The following is a 19916-nucleotide window of genomic DNA, read 5'->3' as shown; positions in this document are numbered from 1 at the left end:
CTTAAGACGTGGAAGGCTCAGCTGTCCTTGCCCAGGGTAGACAGCCAAGTCACTTCAAGGCTTCCTGGCATGAAATGTGAGAGAAGATAAACTTTGCTTTCATCTCTAAAAACATCAGAAAATAAACAACATCAAAACACGGGCTGGATCAGGACTCCCGTGTGCATACATAAGTAATGGCGCACTCATCAGTCCCAGTGGATGGCTCCGGCTCCCTAGACTTCATTTGGCATAAAACCGAGGATGGGGGTTAGAGATGCACTCACGGACGGCAGCCACTCTCCGCCCTGGCACCACGTGACAGTGCTTCCTTCCTGTCCCAGTCAAGAGCCAAGGAGTGGGATTGATCCGTGTCTCAGCGCATCCATTCCATGAGAATCCACGGAGGGCTCTGGGCTCTTTTGGCCATTTTGAAGGTGTGAAGTTGATTAATTGAAGACCTTTCTTTTTCTGGAAACCCCAGTAAGGTGTTATGTATCTGTGACCCGAGCAGGACCTCCTCACCTACTAGCTTCTCAGGAGACACTTCACACCCACCAGGATGGCCGTGATCGACAGGACAGTGGCACGTGTCAGGCTAGGATGCACAGATCCTCAGAGGATTGCAAGTGGAAATGCAGAATAGCCCGGCTGCCCTGGGAGAGCATGGTGGTTCCTAAAGGTTAATCAAGCTGCCGGGGCCAGGCGTCCGGGGCAGCAGTGAAGGCAAGCTCGGGATGCCTGCATCCCCCATCACAGTGCCTGGTCCAAGTCCTGCCTCCAATCCCAGCCTCCTACTAATGCCCCCCCTCCCCCGGAGTCAGCTCCTGTAGTCGTCTCTCTGCCACCCACACGGGAGGCCCTAAAGGGGTTCCCGGCTCCTGGCCCAGCCCCAGCTAGTGCAGACACTTGGGGGATGATTCAGAGACGGGAGATCTCTATGCCTTTCAAATAAAAAGATAAATAAAAATCCATAGTCCCCCAAAATATTTTTCACAAAATAAAATTGCCATGTGATTAGCAATTCTACCCTGAGGTATATCCCCAAGAGAAATGAAAATATATGACCACACACAGGCTTAGCATGAATGTTTACAGCAGCACTACCCATAGTAGCCAGAAAGTAAAAACAACCAAATGCCCGTTAATGGATGAATGGATAAACAGAATGTAGTCTGTTCATACAATGGACTATGCTTTTGCCATAAAAACAAACGCAGGGGCCAGTGCTGGCCTGGTGTTTAGCACTCTGGGTTGGGACGCCTGCATCCCATAGTGGACAGTGCTTGGGTTCAAGTCCCAGCTCCACTCCCAATTCCAGCTTCCAGCTAATACACACCTGGGAGGCAGCAGGCGAAGGCCCAAGCATTGGGAGCCATGTGGGAGACCTGGATTGGGTTCCCAGCTCCCAGTGTTAGGCCTGGCCTGGCCCAGTGAGGGCATCTGGGGATGGACAAGCAGATGGGAGCTGTCCGCTTGCCTACCTGCATCTCAAATAAGTAAAATAAATAAATAAAGGCATGAGGTTCCGGGCTATGCTACATGTGGATGAGTTTTGAAAACATTGTTCAGTGAAGAGGCCCCAAGCTGTACAGCTCCATTTATAGGAAAGGTCTACCAGAAGCAAAGCCACAGGCAGAGGAGACGCGAGCCTGCCAGGGGCCAGGAGGGGGGAATGAGGAGCGGCTGCTGACGGGTGCCTCACTCTTACGGAGTAACGAGAACGTTCTGGGACGAGGGCGGTGGTGGTTGCACAACACTGTGAACATGCTAAACCACTGAAGTGTACAGAAAAGTTCCCAGGAAGAAGAGAACAGCATTGACTGAGCACTGGCTGCCCGGGCTAAGCTCCTCCAGGGACTCCTCGGGGCAGGCGTTTCTGAAGATGGGGAGATGAACGGTGACCGGATCCCTGATTTCCCCAGCATCACCGTCTAAGAAACCCATCGAGCTCAGCAAATAAGCTGCAAACGGCTTGTTTACTGAGTTCCTTCTTCCAGCCACGTGAACCTCCAATCCCTCGTCTGCAGTAGCTGGACCCCTGGCCCCTGCCCTCCTGGAGCCGTAACAGTAGCCGCCGGCAGCCCGACTCCTCGTCAGAACGGTGGGGCAGTCCTCGAGCCACAACCGGTTCAGGCTCAGCCACGCTCATGCACTTGTTTTGCCGTTCTCTGTGTGTGGGGTTCAGGGGCTTCCTGCAGCTCTGGCGAGAAGCGTCCCGAGAGGAGGAAGGAGGTAGAGGCAGAGCAGCGGATGTGGGTCTCCTGCTCCCCAGGAATCCACACAGCTCTCCCGAAGGTGTCCCTTCTCCACGCTCCTCCTCGTCCCATCAGTGGCTACCGCCAGCCGGACACTGTGGGCAGCCTCTCGGACACACTTTCTTGCTGGAAACAGCCGGCAGGGCCCAGGAACACCATCCGAGACACCCAGCAGGTAGAGCCATGGCTCAGGACACTCACATCCATGGAGGAGAGCTGGTTCAAATCCTGGCTGCTCCACGCTTCTGATCCAGCTTCCTAATGTACCTGGGAGGCATACAAGTACTTGGGTTCCTGCTACCCTCATGGGAGACCTGGATGGAGTTCCTGTCTCCTGGCTTTGGACTGGCCCAGCCCTGGCTGTTGTGGGTTTTTGGGGAGTGATCCAGCAGATGGAAGATTCTCTCTCTTGGCCTTTCAAAGAAATAAATAATAAAATCTTTTCCTAAGACTATAAATGGCCAAATGCTAACTTAGATTCCTTGCCCTCCTATCTCCCTGAAACAAGCAAGAAGTACAGAAGTTTTCCTTTCCACTATAACCTCCATGGCCAAAGCCATCAGTCTCCAAAACATGGAGCAGGCACCACTGATCCTCACTGAGAACCTGCACGGACGCCGAGCCTTGCCTGAGATCCGTTGCAGCCTCAGCAAGTCCATTCTCACCTCTGGGTGAGGACATCCTGCAGGTGCGTTGCCAGGTGAGCCTCCGGGGCTGTGGCCCCAGGAGGATTTTCTCAATCATGTCCTTTAGGGGGATCGCATCCCTGCTCTACTAAGAACCAGGAGCGGGACTACAGGCCACTCCCGATGCCTAATAAGACCCTCACTCCACCACTCGTGGACTAAAGCATTGGGAACCCCCAGGGGCGGACCCGTTTAACTGCCCATGACCCTGGAGGGTCCTCAGAGGAAGGCAAGTCTGGGAGAAGTCGGCTCTGGCTGGCTCCTTCCTGGCGCTGGCAAGGTTGAGATGGCCCAGGAAGGTTCATGCGTGCTAAGTGACAGGCAGAATTCCATTTCCTGCTTCAGATTCTTGGTGGCATAAAAAAGAAATAATTCTATAATTATTATTTTAAAATTTGACCCAAGTTTGCTGTGGGAAAATGTGAGGCAAAGTCTGCTCTGTGCATCACAAGGAAACCTAAACGCCCAAAAGGTGTCCAGGCGCCCGGGTACCCAGACGTCCCGAGCATCTCCCCTCATCCTCCTGCTGCTCCTCCACCTGCAAAGCTCACTCTTCTCGGGGAGTAGGCTGGGCCCGGGGAGGAGCAGTGACTCCCCTAAGGCTCCGGGAAGACATGGAGCCGGGGCTTAAACCAAGCATCTGCTTCTCCGTCAGCTCGACCCGCCCGTTACTGCCGGCCACCGCCAACCGCCCTGGCAAATCACCCCTGCTTGCAAACACCCTTTCCAGCCCTGTGCATTCAACCACAGACAGGGCTGGGGGCCGACGCTGTGGCGCAGTGGGTTAAAGCCCTGGCCTGCAGCACCGGCATCCCATATGGGTGTTGGTTCAAGTCCCAGCTGCTCCACTTCCAATCCAGTTGTTCCCCGCTCATGTGCCTGGGAAATCAGTGGAGGATGGCCCAAGACCTTGGGCCCCTACACCCACATGGGAGACCTGGAAGAAGCTCCTGGCTCCTGGCTTCAGATCAGCTCAGCTCCAGCCACTGCGGCTACTTGGGGAGAGAACCAACAGCTGGAAGATCTTTCTCTCTCTCTCTCTCTACCTCTCTCTGTAATTCTGTCTTTCAAATAAATCAAATATAATTCTTTAAAAAAAAAATTGCTCAGTCAGCACCTCTGAGCTCACGAAACCATTTGGTAAGACACACGAGTATTAAAAAAATAAGCTGCGTGACATTTATTTTGTCTTGTTAACATTAATATCTGTAGAAACATTTTTATTGTCAGTATAAAAATTAACAGGTTTTATTAAATACTTTCTCCAATTCTGTAACACGTAAAATCAGTGTTAATCCGCATTCGTGTTGCACGGCTGCAGCAAAGTGAGTGGGTGTTTCAGGAGCAGAACCCAACGCTTTCCAACACCATGACGGTGGTGCCGCCGCCGCCGCGTCTCGTCCCCGCGGCGGAGGGGCCGGAAGTAGACGGAAGCAATCTCTTTCAAAAAGATGGAGGTGTCCCCCAGACTGGCGGCAGAACGACTCACTCTGTTTCAATTCCCCGGGACAAGACCTGAAGATCCCGGCAGGCTTCTTCAATGGCCGTGACCGCACGTGCTGAAGACAGCCGGGCAGCTCGGGGGCGGTCGGCCGGCGGCCAGAGACAGAGGGATGCTGCACGCTGAGCTCAGGCGAGGACCGTCCTCCAGGCACGGATTAAGGCATCTTTTGGAGAGGACGCTGGCACCATGTGTCTCGGGAAGTCCAGTGGGATGATGCATTGGCCCCGCGACGGCACCCACGGAAAACACCGTCCTAGGCAGCGCTCTTTAAATACGGGCATTTAGGTCGTTTAAGAACAATCGTCTGACAGCAGAGTTTAAACACAAATAAATCAAAACTTCACTTTCTCCAAATTAGTCATATATTGTAAATATTTCTCTTTTCAAAGGATCTGATAACTAGTCAAGTCCAAGCAGATTAACTAATCCACTGCGCTGTCTGCATAGAAATGCCACTTAAATTACAAAAAAACTATAAATGATTAATTGTTTTGTATATTACCAATTCATTAATAAATTAATGTTATACCATTTTCCCTGAAAGCAAAAGTATTTTTCCACCTCTGCTCATGAAAATTAAGAAATTCTGTGTAAGAACAGCATTTAGCAAATAGCTATTAAAAAAAAAGACCAATTTTCTAGGTGCATTGGGACATCCATTTAAAATCAATACAAAAAATAATTCCTTGTAAATATATAATATATATTTATACATAATTTGAATATATTTACATACATCCAGCACCTATATACTGCATTTGTGCTCTGTAAGTGTGTGCTGACATATATTTTCTCCAATTATTACAAAATTAACAAGGAAGGCAGAAGGCGCATCTGCCTTGAGTCCCAATGGTCCTCAGCCAGTACCACGGCGGCGCGGAGGGGCTGCGTGGCCGTCCGTGGCCCCCAGGACGCTCTCGTGGCAAAGACCACGCGCTGGCAACCGCGCCGATTACGTTTCCAATGACTCACTCCTCGGATCCACATAGGCTAGCGGAGACAGCAAGCTCTAGGAGGCGTGGCCTCCCTGCTCGGGCCGCCCCGCCTGGGGACGGACAGACGCCTGCCTTCATGTTTGCACACTGCCGTTTACGTGTGGATACTGAGGGAGGCGTGGTTCGTAAGGCATGGGGTCCGGAGAGAACACAGAGTCATCCCCTGAAGAACAAGAACTCCTTGAGTCAGGGTAACTAGGTGAGTACTGTTCGAGAGGCTGGCTGAGGTCCAAGTACTCCTGAAAGAAGGGAAGAGAGACGATTTATTTCATCTTGAGTCAGGCTAACTAGGTGAGTATGGCTCGAGAGGCTGGCTGAGGTCCAAGTACTCCTGAAAGGAGGGAAGAGAAGAGTTTGGTTTCAAAGACAGGCTCTGAGACGTTGGCATTCGCGATGCTGGGATGCAGGGGGCCGCCCCTGGACGGAGCACAGGGGGTGCGGTGCGGCCCCCTGCTGACTGCCAGAGCCCTCCCCCACCCCCAGACCACCGCCCCCCACCCCAATAACAGACCGCAGGCTGCTCTGGGCTTTCCACTTAGCAACCATCATCGGCTGGCTGAGCTGCAGGTGCCAGGCGGTCACCTCCACTTACATGGGAGGTAAGCGCCCTTCTAGCTAAAGCCAAGTTCAAATTCAAGCCCCGGCAAGAGACGCGCACAACTGGCTGGGGTGGGACCAGGCCTCCTTGCAAGAGTGGAGACCACGAATGTTTACTTGAGCGACTTTTTACTATTGCAGTTCCTAGGGTAATTTAAGGGGACCGCGTCTCCATTCAGGGGGTAATTGAACAGATGTCATTCATTACTCCCCGAGCTCAAAATGTAAACAGGCCCGCACATACTCATGCACGTTAAATCCAACACGGGCTGCTCAAGGGAAGTGCAGTAACCAGAAGGGAAGTTTCACAGCCCCGAAGGTTTGAAATTCAGAGTCTCTCCTGCTCAGGATGCCTTGAACCGTTTGTAAACGGTTGGAAAAAAAAAAAAAAGTCAAAAGAAAGGTAGTATCTTCTGGCACTAAAGCGTGAAATACAGAGACATAAATTCCAAAATTCTGGAAACTTCCAAGGAGAGGGTCGCCAACATTTTACTACAACAAAATCACATCTATTTACATACTGCCTGGTCTGCCTTCACGCTAGGATGGCCGGGCTGCAGCAGAGCCCGTGTGGCTGTCCAGGTGGGAAATGTGTATTCTCAGGGCCAGCAAGGTGGCACAGGGGGTTAAGCCACCACCTGCAACAGCGGCAAGCCACAAGAGCACGGGTTCCAGTCCCGACTGCTCCACTTCTGATCCAGCTCCTCACTAACGGCGCCTGGGAGAGCAGCAGCACAGATGGCCCGACTGCTTGGGCCCCTGCCACCCTCTTGGGAGACCTGGGTGGAGGTCCAGGCTCCTGGCTTTGGCCTGGCCCAACCCCAACCATGGCGGCATGTGGGGAGTGAACCAGCAGATGGAAGATCTCTCTCTCTCTCTTTCTCTGTCTCTCATGCCTTTCAGATAAATAAAATAAAAGGAAAACATTTACTCCCTGGCCCTGCAGAGAAAGCATCTGCTGACCCTGCCTGAAGCTACGAGTAGATCTCTCCCCTGGGACTGCACACGGTCGGGAGTGGCTCTGCTCCCACACCCGGAAGCCAGCAACTATTCTAGGACATGTGGTTTTGTGGACAGCGGGGCACAAAGCACAGCCCTTGGCACAAACAGCCTCGTGTTATCAGAGCGGAGCCCTCAGAATGTTGGCGACTCGACATCTTAAAAGGCAACCCCCGCCCCCCCTATAATTCATCCCCAGGGCTGGCGGGAGAGAGTCCCCATCCGAGAAGGGAGACGTGTCAGTTCCAACAACATCAGCATTAACCGCACAACCAGAAACAAACACGCCCACCACTTCAAAAGGAGACTTTTTGCTTACAATGATAAAAATGAAATTTTGTCCTAAATGGAACCATTTTTCTCCAGCAGATGGAAGTGATTTTCAGAAGGAAAGAAACTTCGATTTTTATATCCGTTAGACAATATGGCGTTCTGCTTTTTTATTTCAGGACACTAGATATAAATTTCAGTATGAATGAACCCACTTTAAACGTAAATACATAAATACAAAGCACTGAACGTGGACGTGGGCTCATTAAAAAGGAACTTTCGTCCTTTTCCCAGTTTCTAAATGAAGCCATAAACTTGCAGATCTGATAGGAAAACAACAGGGCTATCAGTGGATTCCAAGTCCAGGGTTAAAGGAACTTATGCTAGAAACAACAGTTTTGGCAGGAGAAGAAAGTGGTGTTTTTTCCCCTTGAACTGCTCCTTTGCTTTCAACTTCTGGAGGTCAGCTGTGCTCATTTAAAAGCGCTCTCTGCCTCCATCCGGCACAAGCAGCAGTCAGACGCACAAGACAGAGCAGCTGGGTGAAGCAGCTTCCTATCATGGCGTTTGACGAGTTGCCGGAAAAACCACTCTGAAGCTATTTTCTAACAGAAATGAAGTGTGCTGCTTTCCTTCTGAAATGCGTGCCAGTTCTTCACTTGTTGTTGTTGTTGAAAGGACAACCGTGTGACTTGGGATTGTGTGTGTGTGGAGAGACACCGTCCCACACCCTCATCAAACATCGCGCCATTCATTCATGAACAGCGTCTCTCCATCCTGGGGTCTGCCTGGCCTCGCCGGGTTTATCTGTGTCTCCCGCCCACACTACGTTTTGGCCATTATGTCCAAGGCTACCTGATCTACCTGCCGAAGCCACGGTGAGAGCACCGCTCTTGTTGGCAGAGATTATAAATCCCTCCTGGAAAATCGCTATTTTACCAAAATGCTTGGGACAAGAAGCAGCTCACATTTGGATTTTTTTTTTTAATTTTGGAAAAAGGTATCTTGGGGATGGGATCCAAATCTAAGCACCAAATTCCTTTATGTTTTACATACACCTTATATGCACAGCTTAAAATATTTCTATCACACCTGCATTTTTGCTGCGACCCAGCGAGGTGTGGAGTTTTCCTCGTGTGGCGTCACAGGAGTGTTTGCAAAGTTTTGTACTTTGGAGCAGTCTGGATTTTTGGATCAGGGATGCTCAACTTACACACGTTTTCACTTAAAAATCGTGTAAATCATTCATTTTAGGAAACTGAGTGTCTGTTTACATACACACAGAGAGACTATAAAGCCACAGGCCATTGCCACACGGACCCCGCAGGACAGGGTGGTGCCACACAGACGCTGGAACTGCAAAACCTCGCTGCATCCGGTCAGGCCGACTGGCCAGAGTCCATCCACAGTCACCCGAGTGACCAGGCCGCGGAATGGAACCAGCACCCCACATCCATCCCGGCTGCTTCCCACACACACCACGTGGCTGCCACGGGACCCCCTTGCCCTCCTCACACCCGGCCACGCCACCACCAGCCACCCTGAGGCCAGCCTCAAAGCGCCCCTTGGTCTTAGGATTCCTGAGTCAGAATCCAGAAAAATGCAGTTCTGAGAAAAGTCCGAATTTGAGAGGAACACGCAGTTTTAACTCTGACCACGTGCACCACAGCCTCCAGTGGGAGCCCACCCTGAATGAGCTGTGTGCCTCTCCCAGGGCCAGGCCTGTGGAAGGAGGGCCTTACCTCGTTGGTTGTCAGAGTGAGAATGCGATCCAAGTCTTCCACCAACTGCTTGAACGTGGGTCTCTGTGAGGGCACCGCGTGCCAGCAGTCTCTCATCATCATATACCTGGAAGAGGTGGATTTCCTTAAGTACTAGGAGCAGGGTGACAGCCGCTTTAGTAAGCTATGTGGAGAGGTGCCCTAAATGATGAAAATGTTCTAGAACTTTCCAAGCAGCTACATTAGCAGGTGGTCACTCGCGTCCCCTGAAGAGTTGGTCACTGTGCTTTCTGTGTAACGCACTGTGATGTACAAAACCATCACTCTTGCCCAAAATGCTTTAGGAAGGTGTCCAGGTCATCAGAAAGACATCTGTGAGAGCTGGCGCCGTGGCGTGGCGGGTAAAGCTGCCCCCTGCGGTACTGGCATCCCAAATGGGCACCGGTTCAAGTCCCGGCTGCTCCACTTCCAATCCAGCTCCCTGCTAATGCACCTGGGAAAGCAGCAGAAGATGGACCAAGTCCTTGGGCCCCTGCACCCACGTTGGGGACCCGCAAGAAGCTCCAGGTTCTTCGGATTGGTCCAGCCCTGGCCACTGTGGCCATTTGGGGGGTGAGCCAGAGGATTGAAGACTTCTCTCTCTGAATAAATAAAATCTTTAAAAAAAAAAAAAAAGACACCTGTGTTGCCACGTGACCCCAGTGTGACACGTCACAATGGCACTACGCTTTGAAGGCTCTTTGGGGGCCAAGGGAAGGGACACATTGGCTTGTCAGCCTCAGGTCTTCCCTCCACAAACACTCCTGCCTAGACAAAAGCGGCTCCTCCATGATCCACACGACAACCTGGGTTTGTTTTCAAGATTTTCAATTGACAAAGGTGCCTTGGTTAAAAAAAAAAAAAACAAAACACCTTTGAACATCAGAACTGTGTCAGGTTTTCATGAATTAATCTGCTGCCCCTGGGCTGCGCACTAACTTCCTGATTAACTCTTAGGTAGGCCCAGCTCCTGGACTTATCTCGATTGTGGGTTTCCACAGATCCTCCACGTTAGAAAAAGTCACAGGCGCACAATTGGTGCTTTTATTCAACTAGCTAAAAAAATGGGGCCATTCACCACATGCCTATCGTACACCAAACAGCACCCCCGAGGATTACTGACAGAAAATCCCCATGGCTCCCCCACGGGCTGCGGTTCCGGGACAGCCGCTCTTCCTGGCTAATCCTGGGGCCAAGGGGGCAGACTTGGCGTCAACGCGGTGATTCAACTGCACAAGACACACATCACTAACAGCACCGTTCCACATTAAGCGTGGCGTGGAATTCTCTAGAAACTTGCTCCTGGTTCAGTAGCCAGGTCTGGTACTCTGAGGAGGGCACCTGGAGACCTTTATAATCCTTTGTGCTAAATCCGGGGTGCCAAGTGGACGCCCAGACACCGGCCCATGCACTCTGGGGACATGTGGCAGGGGCCAACCAGCTCCGGAAACACCCATCCTGCTCCCGCCACGCTGGGGCCAGGCGCAGCACGGGGCCTCAACCCCACCGTGCAGGGCGGCCCATGGCCTTCCAGCCTCTTCCTGCATGCAGAGGGCAGACGATGGCCCTGGGAGAGCGGCCCTGCACCCCTGTGATGGCCTCAGAAGGGACAAGCAAGGGCTCTCGGCGAGGCTATCTGTCTCAGTGCTAGTGACCCCTCTCCTCCAGACAAGTTTAGAAAACTCAGGGCCCCAGAGAACTGAGACCTGTCAGGAGACACCTCCGTGCACCCCAGAGGCCCGGTGGGGTAGGTGGGGGGCCCCTTACAGCTCGTTGGTGCAGTTGGCCGGCTTGTCCATCCTATGTCCTTCCTTGAGCAGCTTGAAGAGTTCCTCCACGGGAATGCCTGGGTAGGGCGAGCCCCCTAACGTGAAGATCTCCCACATCAACACCCCGAAAGACCAGCTGCAAAGACAGGACAAGGCACACATCACCGTCACCGAACCCTGGAGGGGCAGGAGCCCACACCGCCCACTTAGGACAATCAGCGCCCTGCTGGGCGTGACGAGGGCACCCACTGCGGGAGCACAGAGTCCAGGCTCGCCCCTTCCAGAAAGCTTCCTGCTCATGTGAACAAGAACAGCCCCTCTGGGTTTCTTTCCAAACCTTTTCCTTTGGCCTAATGAGCGACTCACAGGAGCCTGCAAAAATGGGACCTTCCCCTGCCTTGTCCCTGTGGTGAGAGCTTCTAACTCCAGATCCAGACTGCTAAGGTCGGTGGGAGCCTGACCCTGACAGCATTTCAAGTGCACAGTAACGGAAATACTGCGTCCTTTCTACGACCATTCCAGAGTGTTCCCAGGGATGCTAAGACACGCCCAGGATGCTTGTTGAGGGAACCCCTCGGGGCGACTGCATCCCACTCAGCTGCCCCCGTCAAGAACAAACCCAGGTTAGGGGACACAGGACAAGCCACCTTTGAGAGAGTGGAGTCCGTGCCAAGGGCTTGGAAACTTGGCAAACTTGAAGGCGGCTTTGCAGCTGCACGTCCATGATTGGGGGGAGGGACTTCCGCCCCAGCGGGGGTGGGGGGCGGGCATCAGTTCCACCTCCTCCGCTCTTTGAAGCCAGGCAGATTAGTAACACAGCGCTGGTTACCAGCCTACCATAAAATCCGCCCTCTCCCAGGCCGCCCACTGCATCTCCTGTGAGCGTGTGAAATGCAGCAACACCGGAGAAAGAAGAAAGGGAGCAAACATGCAACCTTCTGGCACTTCTGCCAGGAAAAGCCAGGGTTCGGGGTTACTCACACATCGCTCTGGTGAGTGTACACCCGATCGAACAGGGCTTCCGGAGCCATCCACTTGACTGGAAGTCGACCCTGCAGGGACAGGAGAAAATGTTCAAGCCAGCATGCTGAGACAGGCTTACCCTGGCAAACTCCATGGGGCTGTGCCCATCCAGGAGTGGATGTTTTAATGATTGTTACTGGTCAGTCCCTGGGGGGCAATAAGCTACAGTGGACGTATGCGATACACAGATGCGGGCCCCTCCACCAAGGCCAGCTCCTTGGATTCTCATGGTCATGTCTCTGTGGTACAAACACATACCCCGACCAGCCTCTAGGAAAAATTAACTCGGGAATGTCCAAGCTCTATTCTTTTCTATGAAAGCTTCTTTTATTAGAAAGCAAATTTATTCATTTGAAAGGCAGAGAGAGAAGCAGGGGGGAGAGAAAGGTCGTTCACCTGCTGGTTCACTCCCCAAATGGCCACACTGGCTGGGGCTAGACCAGTCTAAATCTGGGGCTCTGGAACTCCACCTGGGTTTCCCAAATGGGTGCAGGGGCCTGAGCACTCAGGCCATCCCCCGCTGCTCTCCAGGTACATTAGCACTGGGCTGCAAGCAGGCAGCTGGGACTGGAACTGGCGCTCTGATGGGGGGGGGGGCAGCATCATGAGCAGCAGCTTAACCACTGTACAACACCTGCCCCCACGTGAAGGTTCTCAACACGAGCTGTGTGCAGAGTCTAGAGGCTGCAGATCCCTCTGTACATGGAGCATTTTACAGAAATTACCCTAAACACAGCCCCAGTGAGAGTGAGTGACCAGGAAGGCCAAAGAAGGGCGAGGAAGGGCTGGGGAAACCCTCACCAGTCTCCTCCTGCCCTGGGCCACGCGTGACCTTCCGTCACAGAAGGTTCTGCACCCCGCCCCTTCCCGCCATCACGGCCACACACTTACATTGGTGGTTTTCTTGTAATAGTCGATGTTGTTGATATCTCTGGCCAGTCCGAAGTCTGCTATTTTCATCACATTGTTCTCCGTGACCAAAACGTTTCTGGCTGCTAAATCCCGGTGAATACACTGAAATCAAGAACAAGAACTAACTTCACAATGCTTAGAACAAAAAGACAATACCGCCATTGCTTAAAGTGCAGGCAGAGGCCCATCTGAGGTCAAACGCAGGTTGTAGTGATTTACCCAAGAGACAGGACAGGGATGTAAGACTGAGCTGGGAGGCCGACACCACCTGAGACCCCCACATGTGGCACTGGCACTTTCGAATTAAAAATAAACAAAGCGAGGTGCCAATCATCTCAAAGAGCCGAGGGCAACACAGTAACCGCGTTCTCCCTCTGCAGTTCTGAACCCTCACAGCTGCGCCCAAGTTCTTTTTTTAAAAGATTTTATTTATTTATTTGAGAGGTAAAGCTACACAGAGAGAGGGAGAGATAGACAGAGAGGTTTTCCATCCGCTGGTTCACTCCCCAGATGGCTGCAACGGCTGGACTGGGCTAATCCAAAGCCAGGAGCCAGGACCTTCTCCTGGTCTCCCGTGCGGGTGCAGGGGCCCAAGGACGTGGGCCACCTCTACTACTTTCCCAGGCCATAACAGCAGAGAGCTGGGTCGGAAGTGGAGCAGCCGGGTCTTGAACCGGCACCCATATGGGATGCAGGTGCCTCGGGCGGAGGACTAGCCTACTGTGCCACAGTGCCAGCCCCTGCACCCAAGTTCTTGATTAGACCATCCTGAAACCGTTCATCACACATTCTCTCTTACTGGCAAATCCCCAGCAGAGGTACGAGACTCCAACCTCACATCTTCTCCATCTCCTGGTCACTCCTGCGCCATTCCGGCCTCTGTCCATCTCTGCTCCTCCCCGTGCTGATGAAGAACCCCATCCTGTGACCTCCTCAGACTCCCCGAATCTTGCTCCCTGCAGCTCGGTTTGAAATCTGTCCCTCTGGAGCCCTCGCTGACCCCCTGTCTCAGCTCAGTCTGTCTCTCCCCTTCCCCGACTTTTGCTGGTCTGTGCATCAGGCCCGCACGGTAGAGATACTGAGCCACGAAGGCTGTGTGTTCCCCTGTGTCCTCGTGGTGACAACTTTCCACGCAAATTCCCATTTCTATCCCGACCTGTTCCCCGAGACCCCTGTCCTGGTTTTCAACCAGTGGTGCAGCACCTCCACAGTGCTGTGCCCTTAGCATTGCAAATTCAAAGTTCCAGGCTCCTAACCCTTCACCTCTCTGGTTCTGAGTACACCAGTACGCTTCACACACTCAGCCTAGGCCTGTCCATTTCAACTCCAAGCACCTCCCCATACGTCCATCGCACTCCCCTCCTGCTGCGAGTCTCTCAGACCGAGCAGTCTCCACCGCCCACCCTGCTCCCACGTGACCCCTCCCCTGACCCCCTTCCAGCTTCCACACCTCCCACGACACCAACCACACCCTATCCTGACCCATCTCTCAGCCAACACCACATTCTTTTTTTTTTTTTTTTTGACAGGCAGAGTGGACAGTGAGAGAGAGACAGACAGAGAGAAAGGTCTTCCTTTTGCCGTTGGTTCACCCTCCAATGGCCGCTGCGGCTGGCGAGCTGTGGCTGGCGCACCGCGCTGATCCGATGGCAGGAGCCAGGTGCTTCTCCTGGTCTCCCATGCGGGTGCAGGGCCCAAGCACTTGGGCCATCCTCCACTGCACTCCCGGGCCACAGCAGAGAGCTGGCCTGGAAGAGGGGCAACCGGGACAGAATCCGACGCCCCTACCGGGACTAGAACCCGGTGTGCCGGCGCCGCAAGGCGGAGGATTAGCCTAGTGAGCCGCGGCGCTGGCCCACCACATTCTTAGTCCAGTTGACCGGCAAGCTGTCTCTGCCCTGTACATGGGGTCAAAACGCTACAGTGCTTGCCACAAGCCAGCCGAAGATTCAGGCGGATCGACGGTTCTGATCCTAACTCTGGGCTCGGAAAAGCCTGGTTACTCCAACGTCTCCTGTTCCTTTCACCGACGCCGCTCGGGTAAGCTGTTGCACTTCAATGTTCCAAGAATTCATCACGATACAGGATGACCAGGTCCCAAGTCATCACCCCTATTTTTGGAAGCTGCAAGCAAGTGCTTTGACAGTGCTCCTCCTGGAGGCTAACTGTCCTAGGAAGCCCGTCTCTGACCCGCCCGATGAGGCTGTGCCGGGGCCCATCTCAGACAGGCGCCCCGCGAGACGGGCAGTGCAAAACAGAGCAGCTCAACCCCCCTGAAATATAAATAAGGACTGACTTTAATCTCTCCCACGCCCAACTACTTCCTGAGTGCGTTCGCTGCCGGGCCCCATGGGGATGGGCTCCGATCAGGAACGGGAAAGCAGGAAAGCCACCCAAGCCTGCCGGTCCCTGGCCAGACTAGGAGCAGGAAACTCGAGAGCTCCCAGCCGCCCAGAGAGCCGTCTGGGCTGGAGCCGCGTTCCCGGGCTTGGAGGCCTCTTCAAATTGAACTTCCAAGCTCTGGGCCAAACTCCGCCGGTGGTGCGCTCCCGCCGACATGCGCACTCTGCATTTGGCAAGCTGTGTGGTCAGGGAATCTGGCTGCCCCGGCACTCGGCTCCGACCACACATCAGGGCTCCACTTGGACAGAGACGCTGCTGGGGGCTCCCTCCACCATCTTTCCCAGGGTGCTGGGGACCCCCAGCGTCCCCCTCCCCCCGCTGGGTTGAGCAACAGGAGACTTGGAACTAACACCCAAAGCAACAAAAGTGACTAAAGGCGAGCCAAATCCCCATCGTCTGCACAGACCCGAGTGTTCCCCAGCACTGACAGCCGGCCGTTTCGTATCACGTGGGCCCTGGAACCAATCAGCATTCCGTTTTCCCACAGGTGAGGGACAGTGGGTGGCTAAGGAAGGGGAGACTAACATCCCTGTGGTGCAGACAGTGTGCTGGGTGCCTCTGTACGGCTGCCAGCAATTCATTCCCATAGCAACACAGAGGATAGCAGGATTATACCCATTCTACAGATGGGGAAGCCAAGGCTTGCTTTAAATTAACCCAGCCCACTCAGGTTTAACACTTTGGAGGCTTAACTGGGTTGGAGAGATGTGCTAAAAAAGCCAGGGTTTTTTAAGTTGTGTAAGGCTCAAATAACCTGTTACCTACTGTATTACAGTGCTTGTTACACACCACAGTGTGTGTTTGTCTGCCTCCCCTGGCTGCCACACACACACACACACACACACACACACAACTGACCACTCACTGCCTGAGGTCAGGCCCTGCGTGCTCATCTCAACATCCCCACACAAGCCCAGAGCTGGCCCAGAAAGTGTCCACCGAGCCGACATCACAATTGCCCCTGCTCAGTGTTCCGCAGGTCTCTGTCCTTTCCCTCACGCAGCAGGTCTCGAGCAAGCCCATCCCTGCCCGGCGGGGCTGGCTGGGGCAGGAGGCGTCTAGCCCTCCCCTGCTGCCCACTCTCCACCTCCACGAGGACGCTCTGGGTGAGAAGCAGGCTCCTCCCACAAGCTCCACTCTTAACCTCTCTGTCTCCCACCAGTTTCAACTGATGGCACGGTGCTGTGGAGCCAGGCGATGCCCTAAGGACACATGAGTGGTCCCCTCTACCCACACCCTTCAGCAACGTGAAGGCAAAGAGCCACACTGGGCTATACCAGTCCCAGCACAGGGACCTTCCCTGCTCTCACCTGGGTCCAGGTGGGCAGGATCAGCCGAGAGCACTGGACAGCTGGGTGCAGCACCAGGAGACTGAGGTCTGGGACCATCCACTCCACCCTGAGGACCTATGTGCCCCAACTCGGAAGCAAGGACAGGGATGCGGCCACACCTGAGCTCAAAGCAAACTGCCACTTCCCAACAGTCCACAGCCTCCTTGGCTACACAACGGGAATCCCGTTCCACCCATGTGAGAGTTCTCGGAGAGGCACGTAAGATGCTGCACGACGCACGCCTGCCCCCGTGCCTGGCCGATGGAGAGCAGGAGCAGCAATGACCGCTCTCGCTCAGCGGGAAGGGCCCTTCCTCCTTCTGCACAGTCATCCTCGGATGCGTCCAGCTGGTCCTCACTTCTCTTTCCACAGCACTGCGGAGCTCCAACACAAGGAGGATCCCAGAGGGCTGGGGCTGGGGCTGGGTTGGGACAGGGCCACCGCTGGCCGTGGGACCAGGCCCGTCCTGCTGCTTCTCCCGTCCTCCGAGCAGAGGGAGGCACTGCGGACTCTCTCGTGGGGGCCTTGCATCCTGGGTTCGTCCACCTCACAGACGGGGCCTTCTCCGGCTCCACGTGAGGCCCTGTGCGTTTGGCCAGTCTTTTAGAGTTGTCTCAGGGTCCGACTCCAGGCTTCTTTCCTCCCTGCTCTGGGCTTCCCCCAGGCTACTGTCCACTCCCATTCCCATGGTGTGACAATGCCCCGTCCTTTGCTGGCTCCCGACAGCCGACGTGGCCCTGGAGCTGAGCCTCAGCCTTGTGACGCCTCCCCTTGAGTGGCGCTCAGACATTCCAAATGAGCTCTGGATTTTCCACGGAAATCTGCCCCAGCCCTGGAGACATCCGTTCCCCGCCCCGGGAAGCTGCACCACTGTCCGATTTCTCGGGCTAGAAATCCAGGAGGCATCTTGATGGCTCTTCCTCTCGTCCATCCCTTATCATCCGTGGACTCTGTTAACTGTCTGATACAGAAACTTGTCCAAAATCAACCTACGGACTTCTCTTGGTGTCTTGGGACCCAATAAGCCCTGACCCTCAACCTCATCACTTTTTTTTTAAAGATTTATTTATTTATTTGAAAGTCAAGAGTTACACAGAGAGAGAAGGAGAGACAGAGAGAGAGAGAGAGAGAGAGAGGTCTTCCATCCATTGGTTTACTTCCCAATTGGCTGCAATGGCCAGAGCTGTGCTGATCCGAAGCCAGGAGCCAAGAGCTTCTACAGGGTCTCCCACGTGAGTGCAAGGGCCCAAGGACTTGGACCATCTTCTACTGCTTTCCCAGGCCATAGCAGAGAGCTGGATCGGACGTGGAGCAGCCGGGACTTGAACTGGCACCCATATGGGATGCCAGCACTGCAGGCGGTGGCTTTACCCACTACACCACAGCGCCGGCTCCAATCTCATCACTGTCACAGGGACTCAGCAGCTCAAATCTTTGGAGCAGGGACTGGCTCTTGATACTGCCCTCGATGGCTCCCAGCACCGAGAGCCAAGTCCAGGGGCCTTGTCTGGGTCTTCGAGGCCCTGCACGAGCTGTGCCTTATCCCACTGCTTCCTCCACTGCACACTTCTCAGTCTGCACGCTTCTTATTCCCACACTTGCTGGCAGTCTCTCCTACTGTCACCCATGGTCTCTGCTCCAAGAGGCCAGGGGCTCTATCTGTCCTGACCACCTCACTGGAGGGCCTGGGCAGGGCACGCGACGTTCGGGCTGCCCAGCAGTATTTGTTGCAGGACTGAATGAGTGGTGAGGCCCGGCTCCCACCTCTTTCCAATTAGGAGCAGCTCCTCGCTGGGTGCGAGAAATGCTTCCTCCATCTCCCACCCAGGAGGGCACAAAGTGACCAAGAGCAAGGGATCAGAGAGGGCAGTCTGCGGCCAGACCTCCCCTCCCAGCACTCCCTGTGGGAATGCCTGAGCTGCAGAAACGGGAAAGACAGCCAGGCCTCTCTCTCCAGGCCTGCCCGACCTGCTCGGTGGTCTGAGTCACCCTCTGTCTCCACGCCCAACCTCCCCGTGCACAGCTGCACACACACACCCCACATGCATGCACACCTGAACACACGCACACGCTCCCAGGCACACCCCATACACACTTACGACTGGCGGGCACTCCCGTGGCTGGCAGGCCCTTCAAGCGGCCCAGGCTCAGGTGGTTTGTGTTGGCAGAGGACGTGGCTCGCACCTGCCTGGGGACCTGAGGGACACAGCTGCCGCGTTCAGCTCTACTACAGGGAGCAGCTGGGCCCACCTCTGCCCCAGGAGGGGCTGCAACCTTGCAGGGCTGAGGAGGGGTCCTCGAAAATGCCCCTGAGGATATCTGGACACCTGTCTGGCTGCTTTCGGAATAACCGGCATAGCTGAAGTTCCACGGGCAGTGGCAAGCTTGGAATGCCAGCGATTCACCTCGGGGGACCTGGCCGCCTCCTAACCACAGAGGCTCCCCCGCCAAGTGAGACAAAACAAACCCGGACTCTGGGTCACTAAAATACCCCTTCTGTTTGATCTTCACTCTTCACAATATTTAACGTTATATCCAACTCAAAGCCCGAAACACAACACCCAGAGTCGGTGGCAAAAACATTAACACCAAAAAGGAGGAAAAAAAAAGTCATCAGGATGCCCGGGCACACTCCGCGGAGCGGCCGTTCGTGCTCCAGCCGGCCACGGTGACCAAGTCAAGGCCAGCCCGACATCTCTGCCCATCAGCGGGAGCCGAGACGGGTTCAGGAGGCTGCTTGAGTTGTGAGTAAGGCAGTAAGTATTTTCCAAGGTTGTGCCTGGCATGCCAGGGCTTGATGAGCACCTCCCAACTGCCTGTTCAAAGAGGTTTTGGACCGGCTTCCACCCCCCACAAAGTAGAAGGCAGGGAACTCACCTTCTGGGAAGCCAAGTACTCCATGCCCCTGGCCAGCTGGTAGGTGCACGACACCAGGTCCTTGAAGGTCATCTGTTCTTCGGGCACCCGGTTGATGTCATAGGAGTACTCCATGCCGGGCGGCCTGCGGGCTCGCAGGTACTCGCGCAGGTTGCCCTTGGAGGCGTACTCAACCAGGACGTACAGCGGCCCTGCGGACAGACCAGAGGAGCCCCCTGAGCCCCCCGAGCCCCAGAACCCAGCCCCCGCCCCACGATGACCCAACGTGGGCCCTGTAGCTGTCACTGCCCAGTGCTCTTTGTTCCTGGAGTTTAACACCTGTACACAACCAGACACCTGAGTTCTCATCTCTCCCAGCCGGTCATCAATCCTGGGTCCAGACAGCCCCCCAAGGCCCTAAGAAATAAAACGCGGCACGGAGGAAGGTGGCCTCGCAGAAGGCACCAGCCATCACCAATGCGCTTCCTCAGCTTCCGGCTCACTACGAGAGTCAGCCTCCAAATCCATGGGCTCCCCACAGGTGGAGTTAGCCAGCCCTGGCCTGAAAATACTC

At 54.4% G+C, this 19916-nt stretch overlaps 1 protein-coding gene across 12 annotated transcripts in view; it reads right to left on the bottom strand.

Moving 5' to 3' along the window:
• Window positions 1-4079: 4079 nt before the first annotated feature.
• Window positions 4080-19916, bottom strand: part of FGFR2 (fibroblast growth factor receptor 2) — a 104983-nt gene continuing 89146 nt past the window's right edge. For 10 of the 12 annotated variants that reach the window (XM_070056997.1, XM_070056999.1, XM_008270456.4 and 7 more), the window contains 6 exons: window positions 19364-19554; window positions 12732-12854; window positions 11799-11869; window positions 10816-10953; window positions 9031-9136; window positions 4080-5661 (listed from right to left, as the gene is read on the bottom strand). In XM_070056997.1, coding sequence (XP_069913098.1) covers window positions 5497-5661; window positions 9031-9136; window positions 10816-10953; window positions 11799-11869; window positions 12732-12854; window positions 19364-19554 — 794 coding nt within the window. In that variant the 3' untranslated portion in view covers window positions 4080-5496. 12 annotated transcript variants of the gene reach the window in all.

Source organism: Oryctolagus cuniculus, chromosome 15 (assembly GCF_964237555.1).
Source record: "Oryctolagus cuniculus chromosome 15, mOryCun1.1, whole genome shotgun sequence".
NCBI lineage: Eukaryota > Metazoa > Chordata > Mammalia > Lagomorpha > Leporidae > Oryctolagus > Oryctolagus cuniculus.
This window is presented reverse-complemented; position numbering and strand designations above follow the sequence as displayed.